The sequence below is a fragment of the Temnothorax americanus genome, unplaced genomic scaffold, assembly GCF_048541705.1.
Source record: "Temnothorax americanus isolate GAGA-0224 unplaced genomic scaffold, ASM4854170v1 Scaffold14, whole genome shotgun sequence".
Lineage (NCBI taxonomy): Eukaryota > Metazoa > Arthropoda > Insecta > Hymenoptera > Formicidae > Temnothorax > Temnothorax americanus.
The window spans coordinates 3,612,335-3,633,055 of record NW_027509275.1 but is presented as its reverse complement, the minus strand read 5'-3'; the positions used below and the strand labels follow the sequence as shown (position 1 = coordinate 3,633,055).

Genomic DNA, 20,721 nt, shown 5'->3' with positions numbered 1-20,721 from the left:
ATATTATTGGGGCCAATTTACTTTGGTCCTCCCGGCGCTGCCAGACTCACTTTTCTCGCCTCATTTCTTCGCGTTCCGCGCGATCGAAGTCAGTCACCTCGATCATACTGCGCCAATTGGCAACCAACCTAAACGCAATATAGAGTTAAGTTTGTATACGAATCACGTAACGCCAGGAAAGACGACGAGAGAGAATGAGAGGGGGGGGAAGAAGTCCGTGAAAAGATCTTCATGTTGTGACTTTTCGTACCGTTATTTTCGAGGTTGCTACGCGTACCTAAGAAAGTTCAAGTGCTCCTTCGTTGGTAAGAAACGTTCTGGAAGACCGGTATAATAAAATGCGGGAGCGTGACGGCCGCGGCGACGCGATCGTGTGCGTCACACATACACCTATGTGTCCGCAAAAACTAGTTACACCGTTTACGTGCGTATAACGCGCGCTCGATTCAACGAGATCGGACAATTTCGCTCGTACGATTGTCTCGTTGCATCAACTCGCGAACTCGCGCGTCGCGAAACGAGAATATAGGTTCTCTGTCCTGTCTTTGCGTATATATACAACCCTCGAATCGCGGATTGCGAATGTGAGAGGAGGAATAGCCGTCTTCAAATTATAGCTGCTAGAAATAATTCCGTGCCGACTACGATGATTCGTTTGCACGTGTACGACTCACGCGTAGCTTGATTCGATTTTCACGCGGGAGGGCCGCGTGGCGCGCCTTCTCGATTTAACGTAACATCTTCCTTGGCTAATCATGATTCATCAGTATACCGTTACGGTACGCGTGACGACATTTATGGACATTCTTAATGAACGCCTTTTAGTTTTCACAGTTGGATCTTAATCGAGAGAGACGGCAAAACGGTTGATTATACCGTCGCGACGCGTACTTGGATGCAACGTCCTACACGCGCCGATGAGACTCCGAGGTAAAAGAACGAACGGTGCTATAAATATCTGCAGGCGTAACATTTCCTTTCCTCTGCCTCCGAGAGTCAGAAGAGCGACGTCGCTCATCTCCGTTTCGAGACGCGTATCTCGACGCAGAAGTTATTCATTACGAAGCGCCGGACGACATTTGCGGTCGTCCGGAAGAACCGGCTCGAGAGGGACCTCTTCGTTTTTTCGTAGTCGATACTCGCTTTTCGGCATTCGGGGTCCCACCCCAAACGATGCGCCATCGATTTTTGCTCTTTGCGAACCGGGTCAGCAAACTGTGGCGGCCGCCGAAGGACGCCGAGGGTGTTCTCTCGTCCCTCTCCTTCTTCTCTCCTTGCACCTCCTCATCTTTTTCGTCCGCGTGCTTTTTTTTTCTTCCTTGCGCACAGGATTTGGAAGTCGATGTCCGCTCGCTCGTCCGTGAGCGGTATTAATCTCGAGGGCGATAAAAACGTCGTCCGATTATTGGCATTCGCTTGGCGTTTCCGCGCCTAAATCGGGAGAGTCGCCTACAGTCTTCGGCGACATTAAAATAACGACCGCGAGCGCGATCTCGACTCGCTTTTGTAATTTGAATTTCTCCGCCGCTATCGTCGATTCGTTCAACCACTTAACGATCGTCTTTTTAACGTGGCGGCTACACAAGAATAATTCCCGAACGATCGCTACTCGCTGTAAACAGACCATTCCTCGTGACTTTATGAAGCATTAAGAAATAAGAATTCTAATTTACTGATATCGGAATAGCCAGAATAGTCGAATAAAATCTAGCACCCGATAAAATTAGCATAAGAGAATGTTTTTATAAAGCTACTCGTTTCGATTTTTATATATTATATATTTTTGTATATATATCTTTTTTTTGTTGGAATACATTTAAAAGTAAGTAGGATAAGGAGGAAAAGAGATTGGGGAAAACGACTAATTTTTTTTTAGATTTTATGAGACAAGAATTTCCCTCCCACCATTTGAAACTCATTGTATACCTAAATATAATCTATGTAAATAATTTTAGGATCTTATCATAAAAAGGAAGGTAAAAGACAGTATAGAAATAATATATAAAATATCAAGCTACATATAGGTATATAATCTTTTTTATTTCCTATGATGACTTCGTCGATGATTTCACTCGTTTTATTTGCCTATCAGGCAAAGATTTTGAGGAGAACCTGCCGGGCCATATTCAAGCATCGCCAGCAGGAAATCACCGACCAACTGGACGGAGATATAATACGTTTGTCGGATCGACAGCGGACCAAAATCAACCACTTTCAATGCTCGCATCCGTGACTTTTCGCGATCCCTAGCTGATTTGCCAGAGGCGCTGAATAATTAATCGGCTCATTCCCGCAAATATAAATTTCTTTAATGGTTAGATTTCGTGACGATTTTGACGACCTGATTAAGCAGTCACGACACATGCGTTTTCCGCGAAAAATTAATTGTCTTGGTTCCCAAATAATTAAGATGTTACGACCATAATCACGATAAACAAAAACAGTAGCAAGTACTAATCATACTCGTTTAAGAGACTTCGCACCAAAGCCACGTAGATTTGCTGTGAAATTATATAAAAGCAAAAAAAATGCTTGTTTTCTGTGAAATATTTGCATTCCTCAATGTGAATTATTAATGCTATAATGCCGTACGAGTAATGCTGCACGATTGCAGCGAAGAATGAATATTCAATTTAGAATTTCTCGCATAATGACGAACGTGACACGATAGCCTTGCCTTTGTGATCGTTTATGTAGCAAGGCGCTATTCTTAATTGAAGTTTGCAAATGAAAACGCAACTCTCTCTCTCCAAGCGAGCGGCTAAATATACCTGTGATTTTCTGAAAGAAGATTCGATTCCTCGAAATCGAGAGTGCGTGCGCGACAGACGTGATCGGAAACGTGGGAAACAGGGAATTTCATGGGGTGCTTATCGGCGATTCTCGAGAAGAGCACGTAACGAAATAATGCGCATCGGCACGCGACGATAAGGCACGAGTCGTTACGGGCGCGCAAGCGAATACGAATTCGCGATACCTTTATTTGCGTTGGACCTCGGAATGCATCGGGAATAAAAGGACCAACTCGCTATTTTCACACTTGTATCCCGGGGAGTATTTTGAAGAGATTCATACAGATGAAAAAGAAATTCATTTTCTTATTTATTTATAACGGTCTTCCTCGAAGGAAGACAGATAGCGGCAGTCTATATATTTTTTCTTTTTGAAAGGATTTTCAAATATTGTCTCGCGTCGAGGAAGAAATTCTCGAGCGTGGCATTGGTGTTCGCGCGAGCGAGTGAACGCTCTTAGGTGACTTAGGCTACCGCGACGCGTTCACTCGGCGCGTTCTCACACGCGGGGGGATTTTTATCGGGTGGCCGAGCATAACTAAACTTTCACGCGAATCACCGGCGTAGTCGAGCCGAGTCTTGGTCGAGCCGCGCGCGGCCTTTATCGTTCAGCGTGGAGCGAGCGAGCAAGCGAGCGCGCACAGCCGGCCTCCTTCGCTTCGAGCGCGAGGTACTACGTATGATATTTAACCTTCTCCGTGAACGCCCCGCGCTTGCAAAACAGGCCCGTTCTCGTTTCCCCCGGCTTCATTTTCCTCCTTTTCTCGTCTAAGATCCTTTGCTCGGTCATGCGCCGGGTGAACGACTCTCTCTCGAGCGCGCGCGCGCGAGCTAGCGAACGAGCGAGTGAGCGCGGATCGGCGTTACGATCGAATTAGCCCTTTGTGTATCCCCAGTCGTATTATCCCGTTCGCGCAAAGAAACACCATGCGATTTCTTGTCGCGATTTAGGACCCTACGCGAAGGAAAAGTCTTAATAACTCTGTGATGCCACTTCTTTATGATCGTTACAAAAATCAGATATGCTTAATATCGATTTAAAGCTCGCAAAATTCCGGTTAACTTAGTGAATATCGAAAATAAAATATATTCATTTCAGATAGCTAATCGTGCGATACTTGATGATAAAAAGTCGTCGTTTAGCGATTATATCAATGTAAACACTTCAACATCGTTTCATCGTTTCACATTTCGCCGCTGCGCAAACAACGAGCTCTCTTTCAGGTGGTGGTTAAGCTAGCTGCATCATTTGCAAACCAAATAGAACCGAGGTCAAGGAGCGGATGTTGAATTTCTCGGACGGGAGCTTATCTTACTGATATCGCCCCTAATGCGTACAATCTTACGGCTGCGTCAGCGGAATAGCGGAAAATTACTCTTCCGCGGTATCCGCTTTACAAATATCTTATTTCATGGGGAGTATTATACGGAGTAGAATGTTATACAATCGTCACGTAATCAGCGCCAATATACAGATAGCGTAGAAGAAACGGAACAAAGGATTGTAGCGAAGAAATGGTTATCCAATATTAAACCGCGACTTCTAGTTTCTATTACTTCATCTAACGATATCGCGATTGAGATGAAATGAAAGATAGTTCCGTATTTTTCGTAATATTTAACAAGCGACACGATTGAAAAATCACAGTTATGTTGAAATAATTCGTAAAAAATAGCCGTTTCTTAAATATATCCCGATTAGTTTTCTACGACGACTTACGTAGTTAACGTAACGCGATGTGGATAGAGCTCAATGTCTGACGCGCGCGCACACGCTTCGCAGCAGCCAGTCTTTCCCTAGCGGGGAGGACTTTTATCATTTTTACCCGATCAGCCGCATTCCGCGGGCGAGCTCGAGCCGCTTCACACACGGGAGACTCTTTGCGGTCGCGGCGCAGCGGAACTTATCTCGACGTCGTGGCCGGATAACCGTGTGTGTTACGACATCGCACACGTGATATTCCCACCCCGCATTCGGGAGGGAGATGACGAGCGCGATCGCTCGAGTGTCGAGTGTAATCAACGCTAACGAAGTACGACCTTGGTTCAGCGTATCGCCGATGATCCGCGCCTATATAGCGCGACACGGGTAAGGCGATCTCGTGCGTCAGTCGGATTTTTCCGCGCTGTAAGCTTTCGCAATTTTTCTAGAGTAAAGCTTACCTCGCGAGTCGAGAGCTTTCTAAGCTTTATATGCGATAAGACGTTCAATGATAATTCTACAAGTATCATTGAAGACCTTGGATCTTGGTTTAATTTTTTCAACTTCCGAGGTCTTTCTCGCGAGTCAAGAGCATGTCTCAAGAAGAATGTTAAAACCGTGGAATGCAAGCCTTGAAAGCGCGATATAAGTCGGGTCGGAGATGTCATTACCGATGCGACCTCGGGGAGAAGAAATCTCCGTGTTTACGGGAAGCTGCCTTTTCCTGCGCGCGCGCGCCGCGCGCGCGCAACTTGATCACAAAGAGACGGCATCGCACGAGTCAAGGATTTCGCGAAAGCACGCACTCTCGTCGCGAAAGTTACGCTATGCAGATTCCACCTCGTACACGGCCCTGTATAGCGGTGCGCGGCATCCAAATGCCTGCTTAAGAGAGCTCATCTTCTTCGCCGTTCCTTTGTTCGAGCGTGACATCCGTGAAGAATCGGAAGCTGGAAGAAGGGATTTAAGGTCAAAGGTCAAACGGAGCGCGCCGTGCCGCGCGGAAAACGAGCTTGCCTATAAAATTACCATTCCGGTGCCATTCGACGTCCCCCTGCCCCTACCGACGTATCGTCGTTCGCTTTACTCCCTTTCCCTCTGCGAGAATGGTTTTATTTATTTAACTGTGATCCTCGAGCGACCGTGATCGTCCCGCGAGGGAATAAAACGGTCATAGATCAATCGCGCGATCACGACTCCGAGATTTTTCCCCGGGTCGGTCAACGATGCTTTTGTGCGTCTAAAACACACAATATCTCTCTCGTAATATATTGTAATAATATCTCCGTGATGTATGAGATACACCACCAGAACTTTTAGGATGTAGAGAAAATTATATAGTTTCACCGTAGAGAGTTACTTACGTTTTATAACTATAATTTTCTTATAGTTATTTGTTACAGGCTTATGTAAAGTTTAATATGTATTGCATCGATGATAACGCTTTTGTAAATTGCCATCTGTGCCATTTGTAGCGAAAGAGGTTAAGTGGATCTTCGTCCAGATCATACAATGTAACGATCGTGTGACTTCATCTCATCAGCTTGGGGCTGGCTCCTTGGTTGTTTCATCACAGCAATAAGAGTAATCGATCCGTTTCATTGATGTCACGTTCGCGTGACTATGCGCCAAACCGGCTCTTTACACGTTAGAAACGCGTATCTTCAATCGCGAGGTATGCCCGCGTCAACTGTAATTATAGTGAAAGGAATAGAGATAACTAAATGAGTTTTAATATAACATTCTAATAATTCTTTATTGTCGCTATTATATGTGATCGATGTTATTTAATAGGAAAATACGAGTGACAGTCCAATTATCGGACCGTTACAAAGTCAATTCTGCATTGCATCCTAATACTAAATATCGTCAAATTATATGGCAATTATTAAAGAATATAACAAGGTATGATTTGTTATTTTTAGAAAATAAATTATTATAAAACACAAAGGAAGACGTGAAACTTGTAACTCTATAGTATAGTACAAATTACTTTCTTCAAGAAAGAGGAGAGAGAGAGAGTTTTTCCAACGTCAATTATGTATTTAATAAATACAAGAGCCGTCATTAGTTTGTCATTCAGTTTTATTTAATTTTCCAACGCGACGACATCCTCCGGTAACAATTCTCATACGTTTGATACACTCATTTTGTTAGGCGGTCCTTTAATAACGCCGCCACGTAATAGGTTACTATTTCGCTGCGACGTTCAATTACGTTCAATTATGTATTCGTGAACATCGTAAAGGCATCACTATGAGGCACCATCAATCGGATAGTGACATACGCACACGCATACGTCCCTTGTCACGCGTAAGGAGACAAAACAACCGCTACGCGATACCCGACGCACTTTTTCTCGGTGTGTAGATCCTGGCGAGCCGCAAGCCAACTGCGTATCAAGTGCGTGCGTGCGTTGCGTAACGCGGCACACACGTCGCAGTCTTACGACACAATGGCGCTAACGAGCAATGATCGACCCACGGGGCTTTTGTAAGTATCTGCTTGATTCGCGGCAACGCATTTAACTCGCCAGTCGTCATTCTCAGGCCTCGACGAGGCCTTCCCATTCGAAACACGCTCGTGTATCCGATCGTAACGACGAGGAAGGTGAAACGATCCTTGACTGTCCAATGCTATCGCGTTTAATGCTCGAGCCTGTCTCGGAAATAGAGAATAGTCATTGTCGCCGACGCTTATGGTAGTGTACCGTTTCGAGGTGCAACTACGAATAAATCGCTTTGTTGAAACCGAGATACTCCTCTGCATCTGATTTGAATTTTTGAACCGAAGAGAATTGTGCGACTAAATAGAATCCGTATCGTGAAAAATGACAAGATAACGTTCCTCTCGCACGTGGCGAGATTTATTTCTCGCGCGTCTGCTTCCAGGCCGTATCTCTTTCCGCTTTCGCGCCGCGTAACGGCCTTTTCGCGCTTACCGAAACAGGTCCGCCGCCGCATCGTATCTCGAGATCTCACGGGTATTAACCCGGGACGAGATATGATTTCAGGATCCGTGGGATCGCCAAACGGACGCGCGTCGCGCGCGCCCCCGACGTGCGTACCCGGGGACCCGGGGCCCTCCCGATTAGAAAGGCCTCTCGCGCTGCGGGGCACGCTTGCACGTCGCAGCTCGCTGTGTTCCCGCGAGCGGGATGTGCACGTGTGCAGCCATATACGCGGCCAGCCGAAGAGGTCACGACGCCACTCGTCATCGAGATGACACGCAGGACGCTCGAGTCTACCTCGCCCCTTTCCTATACCCTCCCGCTGGATTGTGTGTATACAGAGATCGAGAGCCGCGGCTTATGCGCGCCGGTCTACTCTGGATTGTTCAACTCGGTGTCTCAGGATTAAAGGTATCCGTTTGTTAAGGAGGAAATTTATCACGGTTTGTGGGATAATCGCGTTCCACTTCGAACGCCTCCGATAGAACGAATCGAAAATAAAAGACCGTTATAATTATCAAGTCCATATTCATTATACGTTTAGTACTTTCAACATCGATTCGTACCCGGGTAATTACGCCGTGCTAGCCGCCATTGCTCCAACGATATGCAATTAATCTCCCGTCAAAACCAGTCTTGTAGAACAGCTAGACTAGAGTATCTTACTTTCTACACGCTCGCACAGCTACCTGCAGTAAAATTAGATACATTATCTTCCGTGTATTTTTCGAACATCCAGTTTCACAAAACAGCATGATACATTCGACGCTACGTGTCGTCCGCGAATAACTATGTAATAAGTAACGCGACGTGTCACTTATGCAAATGTCAGTCTCTTCCTAAGCAGCAGTGCGTGATATTGTCAACTAAATGCGCAAATGAAATAAAAAATATTAAGTACAGGAAACAATTTAAAATAAGACAAAAATGTCATGTATGGTACAACTCTGGATTACCGATTAGTTTTTTAGACTTGCATCCTCGTGAGGATGTTTCTTCGTTGCGTTAGTAATTCCGCATTAAATAAGAGACAGCTGACAGCTTAAATCCAAATTTCTCGGTTGAGACTCCGAGATATCCGACGGATGTTGGGAGACCTCTCTCTCTCTCTTGCTCTCGTGCTCGTGAACTCGACCGGCCAATTATTGTTCATTGCCGAACGAACGTTTTTACGCGCTATTATACTCACGGTGAGGATCGCGCTGCTCAAACCACACCAATTAGGTTAATGCCTCTTCCTTAAGAATCCGAGGATTAATGGACAGATACATCGAGTACATCTTCCATGCAGGATGAGGATACAGCGAAATGTCCCGTGACCTACATGTTGTAGCGATAACATTGTTGACAGCAACTGTGCATCGACAAAGCGGCATATAATCGCTTTATCTTGAAGAATCTCGTCGCTAAATTCTTTGACAGACTTGAAATTCATGTTTCAAGACTTATGGAAGCAAGCTGTCGATGGATTATTCTGCGTCAAGTACGAAGAACGACGAGAGTCATGGATGCAAGATGCGTGCAAAATCAAGAAGAAAAGAAGAAAAAAATAGAAAGAGCCACAGGAGAAGATGTTGTTGTGCAACGTTGTGCAATCGGCTAACGAGCAACGAACGCAACTGGAACGAATTTCTCCGTTGCTAGCGACGCTAGCATAGTCCGCCGTCGCACTCTTCGCACAATGGATTTGCATCCAAGAGATAGAGGATAGGAAAGAGAGGGTGGAGGAGGAAAGAGCAGCAACAGCAGCAGCCAACAACTCGCCGATGAGACGGCGACGTCGTTCCTCTCCGTGCCTAGATATCCGCTAATTTCTTTAATTACCGCCGTGGTCGGGCGTAATTAACGGCGGCTAGGGAGTAAGCCGCTCCGGTTTCCGCGTTGCGGACTATGTAATGAGGTAAACTCTTCTCCATCGACTATTTGCTGCTCGAGGCTGAGAGCTGCTCGAGAGTTGAAGCAGGCTGACGCGGAAATTGCGAGTCTCGCGCAAAGAGACGAGCGTGTACCTCGGTTGTTTTTGCAGCGAGACGTACGTTCGATAACGAGGATCCGTGTAACAATGTGTCCCGCGGCCTGTGCTCCGCGGTATTAAGAGCAATCGTTACGGAGCGATTCCGCGCGGCATGGAATTATTAATGAACGCTGGGCGTTACAATTGTGACGTCTCGACGGCAGTCTCGTTAAATCGAGAGAGTTGTACTCTACCGCGGCAATCGCCGTGGCCGCGCGAGTTTGTCTATTTGTACAATTTATTTTATATGCGCGCCCATGATTAGAAGTTGTCTGGCATTATCCTGTGCGAGGTGCGTGCCGAGAACGCGCTCCTAACTGCGACGGGTGCCAGGAAACATAGCGGTCGCGCACGATGTCGCCCGGTGTGCCAATGTCGATGACCCTCGAAGAAGTGAGGAGGTGGATAGTAGGAGCGCAGGACGGAACGAGAGAGAAAGAGAAAGAAAGAAAATACAAGAAAAGATGAAGCGAGAGCGACGATGCTCAGAAGAAGAAGCAAGTTCTGAAAAAGGCTGTAGGACAGAGAGAGAAAAGAAGGTTCGTCCTGGCACCAGGGGTCGTCGGACCGACCAACCGGCATGTTTAGCACTTAGGAGGCCTAATGGATGCCTTAAAGGACGACAATGTCGACGGCGGCGGCGGCGGCAGTTGCTTATCTCGCGGACCCTGACGCCGGCGTCAGCGCCGATTTCCTGGTGCGGCCTCACGCCGCGGGCAACCGGCAGTTAACGCACCACGGGCTCCCGCGTGCCTGACCCCTGAGGGGTCGTTGATCCGCGCTACGTGGTAGTACACACAGTGTTTTAATGGGCCCGCGGGGAGATTTGAAAGAGACGCGCCACGCTTCGTAAATCCGCGCGTTCGTGGGAACGGCATTATCCTTCGCGGTCGAAATTACGGATAGGTATATGCGGGCGAGAGCCGGGAAGTGTCGCCTCGCGGTCGTGATAATTATAAGTGCAATAACAGGGAATTTGATATTTAATTCAAGAATTCGGTGAATCTTCGTCAACTCGTGTCTCGTCAAGGTCGCGAATCGAATTTAATTTAACTTCATGCCGAGTCGCTGTGCTAAAGCAATTTCTGCTCGAGCCATCGGATAATTCTGAACCGCTCATTGTGCGTCGGGCGTAGCTGCGGTCTATAATTCTTACCGCCCGGGGACATGTCAGTGTTTCTACGATAACACGTGTATGTACGTTACATATACCGCGCTTTCCTGTATCTTAATTACGTTTCGACAATAAAATCGGTTGGTGTTTCCCAGGAACTGTCCGAGTTGATTTTTGTCCCCGCGACGTTAGGCGCGCAAGAAAGAAAGGCGAGAGAGGAGATCGCGCGCGAGATAGCGAGAGCGCTCGCCAAGGAACGCGCACATAATTGTTCGCCTGTTGCACCTGTGACCGTGCAGTATATATGTATATGTATATGTGTGAGCGCAGCGACATAATCTCTCCGGAGAGACGCTTTAATATGCGCGTCTCGAGTCATACGCACCCATACGAAGCACTCGCGAGAGACGCTACGGAGAAAGTATGTACTTTCTACAGCATCCGCGAGACTACCGCGTTAAGTCGTTGTCGAGACGCTTCCGTTTACGCGACCCGAAAGGGTTCTGCACGCAGAAGTCAAGTTGTACGTCGCGTATTTTCGACGAAGTCCAAATCGATTATTCCCTATAACTGACATATCGATGCTGAATATTAATAGCTTTCATTTTGTTTAATAATTTTTTACGACGGCCGAATTGATGTCGAGTCACGATATAGGCCTAAGATTTGCACTGACACGAAAAATATTGGTGAGAAACGGTACTCACAAATAATAACTACCGTGTTGCTGCTTAAGAGAAGCAAACATCGTGAAAGTATTGTTGTGTCACTAAATATTAAGCGTAAGGTACTTGTAGCCCAGGCGCAGTCAGTGGTAGAACGAAAGTAAGCGATTAAGGGCCCGTGTTGCCTCCGACAGGAAGATCGATCTGGGTCGATTTAGCGCGGCGTTACGAACAAGGTAAACAGGAAAAGGGTCAGTCGGATCGGAAAGTCGACGCGAGAGTCGACTTTATATTCCTCCCGTTCGAAATTCTCCGACGCGCAAAGCCGTTAAAACGAAATCAGGTAGAAGGCCGTGGTGACACGCGATTTGCCGCGAGACAAACGCACCCGTGAGATGTTCCGCGAAAACGGGAAACGGCCATGAGTTTCTTTGATCGCGGAAGCACGGCAACCGAACAATCGAGCTTCCCTCGGTAGCGACGGGGTCGACTCTTCGTGGTTCGGAGAGCTCGTAAAGCACTCGCTGACGCTGATGGTTTCCGCGGAAGAAAGAAACTAAGAGAGGAGAGGTGAGGGAACTAGGTGCTAGGTCCTCGGCTACTGGTCGGCTTGACTCCTGGGGCGTAAAATTGGGCGCCTTCGTCTACGGACACTAACGGTAGCGGTAGTTTCTCCTCCCCTCTTCTAGATTTTCTCTTCCTTCTCGGAAAGTCTTAGCCTTGGGCTTCCTGGGGGTCGTAAGTGTGCGCGCGGATCGGACCTCCTCGGAGAGGCCGCTATTTCTTGCCGCGCGCAGGTATGCCGGCGGACCTTGCGGCGGACGCTTGATGATGTTAAAACGTCGCAAAAAGGGCTCGAGTTGCTAGAGATCCGTCTTTGCTTCTTACGGAAGCCACGGGACGTCGTTAAAAATGGGTAGATGCGCGGTAAATATAGTAGCGCGGAATGATGCGGCGACTTCTCGAGATAGACTCCGTAGAAGCTCGCGAGCGATCCAGAGGGGGAGAGATTAGCCCTGTTTCTCGATCCCCCACGTTCTGAACGCAATCCAGTTTTGTACCGGAGTAAATCCCTCGCCGCGATCCGGATCTAATGCGATTTGTGTGCGAATGCCGCGGCTTCTAGGACACTGGTATCTACATTCCACCTTGCAACGATCACGATTTACACAAATACTTTGCTCACGACTGCTATCTCGTAAATGGTCGTAAGTGTAATTTTTGAAATCGTCAATGAATTTTATTCACGAATGAAACGTAAACTGTTACTTTTCTGGAAGAAACCGTAAACCGTGGGATGCTCGCAGCATCGAATAGCCGACTCGGCAAATCAATGGTGACGATAGACGCGTGAGAAGCGCGAAGACGAAAAGGAAGCCGGTAGTCGTGATGATGTTTTGCTAGCTGGGGGTCATCCTTAAAAGCTAAGGCTCTCATCCTTAAAGCCGCCGGGTTTAACGCGCTCTCGGCTACCGCTCGCGGTATCTCCGTACAGGCGGCGGAGATGAGGGGGCGTTTCACGGCTGCGCGCGTTACGCTCGTGAAAAGCGGCCGTGGAGGATCACGGGTGCCGTACTGCCATTAGCTACGCGCTAGTCTTTAAACTGCCGATCGGCTAGCACGGCGATCGGCACATCGAAGAAGGGAGTTTGCTAAATTAAAGACTTTATACGGACTATTGAGCACCGCTCGTTCCGCGCTGCGCTTTTCACTGTTCGACGGCACGGCCGAGTCGCGTCGTCGCGCGCGATCTTTGATCCGCGGCAGTAAATTCTTTCGATAGCACAATTGTTTCTCGCCGTTAATTTCGCTTCGGTTGATACACTCGTCGAACCGCGGACGCGCAAACTCTCCTTATCGATGTAATGCAGAATTCGTTTCTTACGTTCCGCGAGGAAGATGGCATCGAAACGAAATAACCGTCCCTTTTCGTTGGTTAACGAGCCACTTTAAACGGCATTGAAATGGAAAAACGCTTATTCGTGAGTATCTATTATTATATGGATTATCCATTCCGCGATAGTTAATTACAACGTGTAATTTAATTCGTTGCTAACCGCGTTTTCCTATGCCGCAAGCAAAGTGATTTGCGAAAGTGTAATGTAGGAGTTTTGATTTCTTATGTGGCGCATACAAAATCGATAAATTGTATTTAGAATTGGAAACGGTTGAAATATTGCACTTCGCCGCTTTGCGAACGAGAAATTGCGGATGGCGGTCGCTACCGACGATTTCACCGCAGAAATGCAAAGTAACGTCGCGAGCGGGTAGCTCGAGTCATACGAAGAACGCATTAATTCCCGCATCGGGCAGAACCCCGCGGGAATATTCCGCGCGTTCGCGAGTGTTCGTCGAAGTAGCACTCGACAAACTCGTAACATAGGAAAACATGGCGCTCTCTCATGGGGAAGTACATGTGCCCGATAAGATCTGCAGTATGCCCATGCCCGGGTTGATTGAAATTACATTCCCCGGAATGAAACGTTCACTGTAGCTAGGAAAGATAGGAAAGTAATACAATTTTTCTTAGCTTTTCAAAGCGCTCGGCGACGTTGCGCTGCAGCAAGATATTCCCAAATAAAAGATCTAGCGCGCAAACTAATTTGTGGATTTGCCGCGTCGAAATTGTCGACCGTTCCCGGGGAGAACTCGTAAGCGTCGCTCTTTTTAATGAGAAGAACCCGAAGAAGCTCACGCGTGATTTGACTACCCTCGTGGGATTTCTCCGCGGACGACGCGAAGCGGCGCGGCGGCGGTATACTTGGTCAAGGTTAATGACGCCTGCGTATTTAGCCATGACCTTGGCAGAGGAACGAGACGGAAACCTCGACCCGTCCGATAATCGTACTCTCGTCGAGCTCTCGGCGCATCCTTCTGCCTGTCACGACCGTGACTTTCCTCGGATTTCACCCGTCCGAGCTGCAAAGTGATCGTCGCACGCGGGGAACCAGCCGAAGGCTAATGACGGCAGGAGTGTTGGATCGCGAGTTGCAACACTCCCCTCGGGAAGGATGCCGCGGAAAGAAATCGGGTAACCTCTCGAGCCTCTTGTCCATGCACCTGTAATAGATCACAGGAGTTTTCACTCCGCACGGCAGATGCGGCTTAATGAGAGAGAGACCAGCAAAAACGAACCTCTGTGGGAACTTCTCGAGATATTGATAGATAGTTTGGAATAGTTACGCGTGATTAAGCCTTATGGAGGTAGGCTAATTTTTGTTGTAGCGCGTAAAAGTTCGCCTGATAAGGCAGTCTGATTTTTATACAATAGACGATCGTATACATAAGGTGGAAACGGCGTGAGGTAAACGTTAGCATCAAATCGACTTTAACGCTGATTGCAATAAAGCGGCTCGCCAATTAATAGATTGGTACTTAACACCATTGCAATCGTAACCAGGCACTATTACTCGCACGCGAATGTAATATTACGACGTTCAGTCGGGTTATTGGCCGCTGTAACGAGGTGCAATCTTAATCTTGCTCGAACGGATTATGCGTTGACCCTATTAATGACAAATAGTCGATGCTATCGAAGGTCTTTGGTTCGAATCGATTGCAGCCTGCCTGGCGTTAAATTACATCTGTAGATTGCACGAGAGATGCATGTGAACGCTAATAGAAGTCGTAATCTTTTATTAATCGATCACTCTCGATTACATTATGTCGAATTTGTTGCATTCGATACTGCTGATTAGAATTTCCTATTGAACATTCGTAAAAGTGCTTTTGCACATCTCGTCCGTCGCTTCAGAAAAAATTTAGAAATTTTAAGGGAATAACGATACTGCGCGAGTCATTCGCGAAATACGAGTCTCTCTCCTCAAGCCGAAGTCGTCATGGAGAGTCTCCATGCGTGGCAACAAAGGTCTTCATTACCGCGTCTCTCATCTTCGCCGATCTCGTCATTACGTTCTACTCGGCCCCGAAGCCGGCGAAGGCAACGCGATGACGAGAACATTTCCGCGAGGTCGATGCCACGGTGCACAAAAAAAAAGGGAAATTGTTTTTCAATTTCCACGTTAGATCGTGAGTTAATGTAACGTGGATTTCCGTTTCTCGATTTTGACCATCCAAATTAATCATCCGTTAATGAAATGAATAATCTGAGAAATAATATTAAATAGTACGAAATAAAAGTTTAACAATTTTTCTGATTTTATTTAAGAAAAGAATAATTTTTTTTTTTTCGTACAAAAGAGATCTCTTTATTTTTAACAGAGGCGGTGCACCATAATAAATCACAAATTTTTTCGAGATTGTCTTTTCTCGTTTTAAAAACGGCGTTTATTGTATAAATGCGCCGGTTAGGCGATATACGATCTAAAGTTTCTGCGGCCGACACCTGCGCGCCATGAGAGGGATTTTGTTAACGTAAAATCTACAGTAGTGGTCAGATGGCAGCTGCAAAGGACAGCTGGAGGAGTCGAATCACAATTTCGAAATTTATGCAACTCGAACCCGACCGACTTCCACTCGCTGGATTAGCGCGGTTCCCTGTCCTGCAGGTGCGTCCCCGCAACATAAAAAGCACGATGATCTAGACTATATTTTAAGAATTACACCTGTCGATTCGTTAGAGAAGCTACATGATGTGTCTCATTACGGATTTTACAACCGAAATAATGTAGCGTATGTAAAATTACTGGATAGCAAAGGCTGCGCCAATCGTTCGAATTCATGCATCAATAGAAACAGGTTAAATTATAATAAATCTTAAGCTAATGAGTTAAAATAATTGTGAAATTAAATACAAGTACAGCGAATGCATTGCCGTAATGCGTGCGAAACGAATGGCAATTAACAGCTTCGCTACCGACAAAATCGTATCCAGACATCGTTCCTCGCGAGCTCGCGACGATTTCCTTCTCTCGATCCGATTGCTTCGAAGGAGCAGCGGAGATTCCGTCTTTAATCGAAGCGGCGAGAAGAAGCGTCTCTTCGGCGAACGAATTACTAGGGATCGTAATAATCGGCGGCTTTAACTCGGGCTCCCGTTCGCCGCGGCGCGGCGTGCTAATCTTCAGGTGCGACAGGGCCATTAGACGACGCTACTGCGATAATAATACCGCCGTCACCGTCGTTGTCAGCATTGTAATGCCGGATTTACAGTTGTGGCCATTTATAGACGGCGAAGGAAATTACGAACGCTCCTCCTCTTTCCAGAACGCGGTTTCTTATCCACCGCCGTTGATATCCTGATTCGCCATGGCTTATCGCTCTTTGATGCGACAGCTTTTCGCGGAAGTGAATCTTTTGCCCATCGCTGTTTTCCCCTCTCTTCCACAGGATGGAGGGGGGGAGGGACTTTGATGGGACGACTCAAGGCCGTCGTTCGCGCGGAGTTTAGCAACTTCTCTCTCACACGTCATCGTGATTATGACTTTTCGCGACGTGCGAGGGAGCTGCGATACGATCGCCGGATGTAACGGTGCCCGAACGTGTTTTCCCGATTAAACGCGCGTGTATATATATATATATATATATATATACGGCATGGAACTGGTATAGATAGTTCAACGATAGCTCGCTCGGCGATGAAATCGATACGATCTCCGCGGTCTTCTCTCTCACGAATGGAACGCGACATTTTCAGATATCGTTTCACGTTTCAACTATCTTGTTTTGAAAAATTTTGCCTAATTACATTTCTCTTAACGCGCTAAATCGCATATATTAGCGAATGCCCGCGAGAGAGGAGAGAGAGAGAGAGAGAGAGAGAGAGAGAGAGAGAGAGAGAGAGAGAGAGAGAGAGAGAGAGGAGAGTCCCAGCTAGCGAGGATCAACGCGCTCCTCCGAGCCGAGCGGAGAAATCGTCGCGCGGAACGATAAAACTCGCGAGATATAGCGACGTCGGTCGGAGATTAAATTGCTAATTGAGCAGAGAGGAAATCTCGAAATCGCGAAGCGATCGTCGACCTGCATGTGCTCCTATCGTGCTCGATAACCGTGCGCAATCGTGAAACCGGCTATGTAGTGGCGCGTGTCCTTCTCTTCTTTGTTTAGCGGGGCATCGTGCAGGGAGACACATTAGCTTTGCCTCCATAACAACCAGTAATTAGAACGTAGATAACAACTCGATCCAACAGAGAACGATCACTCGTTCTCGGTCGCGCTCGTATTTGCTAACCTACATACATATATACCAATATAGACGAGCAGCGGCTCTCACTTGTGATCGCGATTCTCGCCCTAATGCGTCCTGTGACTCTCTCCTTTCTCCTCCTCGTGTTTTTTACGGCCTCGAATAATAAAAATTCAGTAGGAAGGATGACGGTAACATTTTTTCGCAGAAATTTGACAAGAAACCTAAAGGTTTCTTGTAAACTCGCGTTTAACTCTAATGCTAATTCATTTTCCGCGTACCGATTTCTTGGCAATCAATTTCTTGCTCTCGCGCATGACGCACGGTAGCGCCGCCCGGACAAAAAAAAGATCGCGAAAAGAGCGAGAGGAGAAATACTGATGCGGCATTGCAATTTCCATCCCATTCCCGATCATTGCGCTCTGTGGGATACCGCCGAGTGATACAATGGCCACTAATGATGCTTACTTTGACGCCTGTCGAGCGGTCCTTACGTGCCATGACCCGGTGACCATCTCTCTCTCTCTCTCTCAACGTCACTTTTAACGGACCTCCGAAAATATTTTTCCTCGCGAGGGCTGTGTCCCTTCCTTTCTCTTTTTCCCTTAAGCGAACGCACTTTCCCATCTTCGGGCATGATGTACGATCGACGATTCCCGCACGCAAACGTTCTGCGTTGCATGCGCATTGATTTCCCTCTCAGTCGTTGCATCTACTTATCTACTATATCGTGTCGCCGATCTTTCCTATAGTTACGCGTGCTTTCCTAAAGAACATAGATACCGGGACGAATAATCGTGTCGTTTGAAAACTGTAATATATATACATATATGCTGCATCAGTCTTATGTCGAATGAAACGAGATCCGAAGACCAGGAAAATGGGTGTCGCGCTCGTGATCGTTATCGGCGCTAAAGCTCTCTGCTTCCGAGGAATGCGCGCGGCACTTCCTTGAGCGGCAAGCTCTTTACGTAATAAACGCACAAGTGCTTTCACTACCGCTGCTCGAATTTAGGCCCGTGAGCATAGGTGCATTGCCCCAGCGAGTTCACTTTCTAGTGGTTGTTAGATCGTCGGATTACAGCGGATTCGCGCGCTCGCCGTGGGATAATATTTTGTGCGTTCCCTCAACCGGCGTTCGCCAAACGCTTCTTCGTCATCATAAGTGAGTTTCTCAAATTTTGATATGTTTGTTTTCACAGTATGTTTGTCGTAGAAATCAAAATCTCGCTTGGCGAAATTGCGCGGTCTCGGGAAAATTAAAATGATCGAAGAAAGCTTCGAAGACTCCTCGATAACATATTATTATCTAACGGCTGAGCTTACAAATACAATAATTTCGAGTTGCGTGAATTGTGCAGTCTCTTACGCAAACACATGTGACATTAAAACTGATAACAGTTATCATTACGTGTCATTCGTGTTATTAAGTGCACGCGGGGAGATATTGTTCCATTAAAAATCTGCGTCGATACCACGTTATATTTTACGTCACGATTTAATCTATCCTGTTTCATGTTATAGATATATGCCGCATATAAATAGTGTATGCATCTTGTATGTAATACATCCTCGCTCTCTGCATAATCGGTGGTAAAGTTTCGCAATCAAGTCGCGGGGTTCGATATCGCAGTTAATCGAAATATCCCGGTTACGCGGAAGCGTTCAATTTCGTGATCAATCTCGGACTCCATTTCGCGGTCGCAATTTGTCGTCCTATTTAGATTTGGATTTCCGCGTGACACACGCGTGACACACGGGAAAAAATCAAAAGTTTTGAGATTTTATCATCGGGACATTGCGGATCTCGTTGCCTCGACGTTGCTTCATTCTTCGGAACGTTATGCGACATGAATCACGGGTGTGTAACCATCGTAGTGCTTTAGAGCGGCAGAGTGCAAAAAGATGAGTTTTCCGCGAAGGAAATCGCTCGGCGTAGCGCGTTCTCTGTAATCAGGAAAATATAAGGGAGGAACGAAGCGCGTTATTAACAGAAAAAGTGAAAGCGACGTATCGTTTTGCGGGTGTACAACTTCCTCGTGCGATATTGTCTTATATTTGCTCCTGCCTTCTCGAGCGTCTTTATTAGCAATGTCGGTCGGTAGATACGAATTACGGCAATCGACGATGGCGCGCGGACACACCACGTCAATCGTCCATAAAGTCGCGATTACGCCTAAAGTTATGAAATTCAATTATTCGCTCGGCGAGACTGAAACATCCGCGCTTCGTGCAATCAACGTTTTAATGAACGAATGCGCGCCGCGATGAAGACGGCTGCAAATTGGTCAAGTCACAAAAATGTATTTTAGCGCATCAGGCATTCGCTTCTGAAAGATTTCGAATTTGAATTACAAATGCTGCCATTATATTTTATAATGTCTATTATGTTTTGCTTTTCGGATGTATACTTTCGCTAGTATATCGATGCGTTTCAATTTTTTTACGGCATACGCGGCGTGATATTAAGATTAATGTGTGCTGTATTTTTTTTCAGAGGTAAATACGCAACGGTGAGGAGATGCCGCGAGAGATCCAGCGGCAGGCAGTGGGCCGCCAAGTTTCTGAGGAAGCGACGGCGGGCCCAGGAGCTCAGAGCGGAAGCGCTTCACGAGGTCGCCGTGCTGGATGCCGCGGCCCATTGTTCTCGTCTCGTCTCCCTTCATCAGGTCTTTGAAACCAACACCGAGATGGTGCTCGTCCTCGAGCTGTAAGTACAAGGACGTTTCTCAATCGCCTGTATTCTCGGTCATCTGTAGTCGCGTCATCTTAAATGTAGCCTTCGAATCGAATGTAAAATAACTTTTATCGTCTGGCGTGGTTGCACCGTTTATCACGGGTAATAAAAGTTAGTTTATCGTTCAGTTAGATTATTATTCGTGTCGCAAGGACGAAATAAAACATGTGTATGATGGACAACGACGATATTGCGTATAACTTTCTATGTGTCGTAACACACACACACAGCTGCTAATTATATTTAAAAAGTAGGACAAAAGCGCGTAAACTCGTGATTTAAGCGTATACGTCGCGCTACGATCAGTTGTAAAAATTACCTCGCGCTGATTCGTCCCGACGCGCGGTGGTGCGCTGTGTGTATTTGAATGAATTTATGGAACAAACCGCCGCGCGAAAAAGTATATATGCTAAACGTAAATATTATGCAAGTTGTGCGAGACAAGTAATGTTTATTGCGACAGGGCTCCTGGCGGCGAGTTACAAATGATACTCGACCGGGACGAAGTTCCAGAGGAACGGCAAGTCGCCAGATTACTGAAGCAGATTTTGGACGGGGTAGCCTTTCTGCATTCCCTGAACGTGGCTCACCTCGACATCAAGGTAAGTGTTAGCCGTCTATAATTTGTGCGTTTTTACATCTTAATTTTATTTTGTATACAA

At 46.7% G+C, this 20,721-nt stretch overlaps 1 protein-coding gene across 1 annotated transcript in view; it reads left to right on the top strand.

The window, feature by feature from the left end:
* Window positions 1–20,721, top strand: part of LOC143894489 (uncharacterized) — a 96,776-nt gene that overhangs the window by 59,697 nt on the left and 16,358 nt on the right. Inside the window, exons 2-3 of the mRNA XM_077400802.1 lie at window positions 19,820–20,032; window positions 20,523–20,661. Coding sequence (XP_077256928.1) covers window positions 19,820–20,032; window positions 20,523–20,661 — 352 coding nt within the window. The remainder of the gene's footprint in view (window positions 1–19,819; window positions 20,033–20,522; window positions 20,662–20,721) is intronic.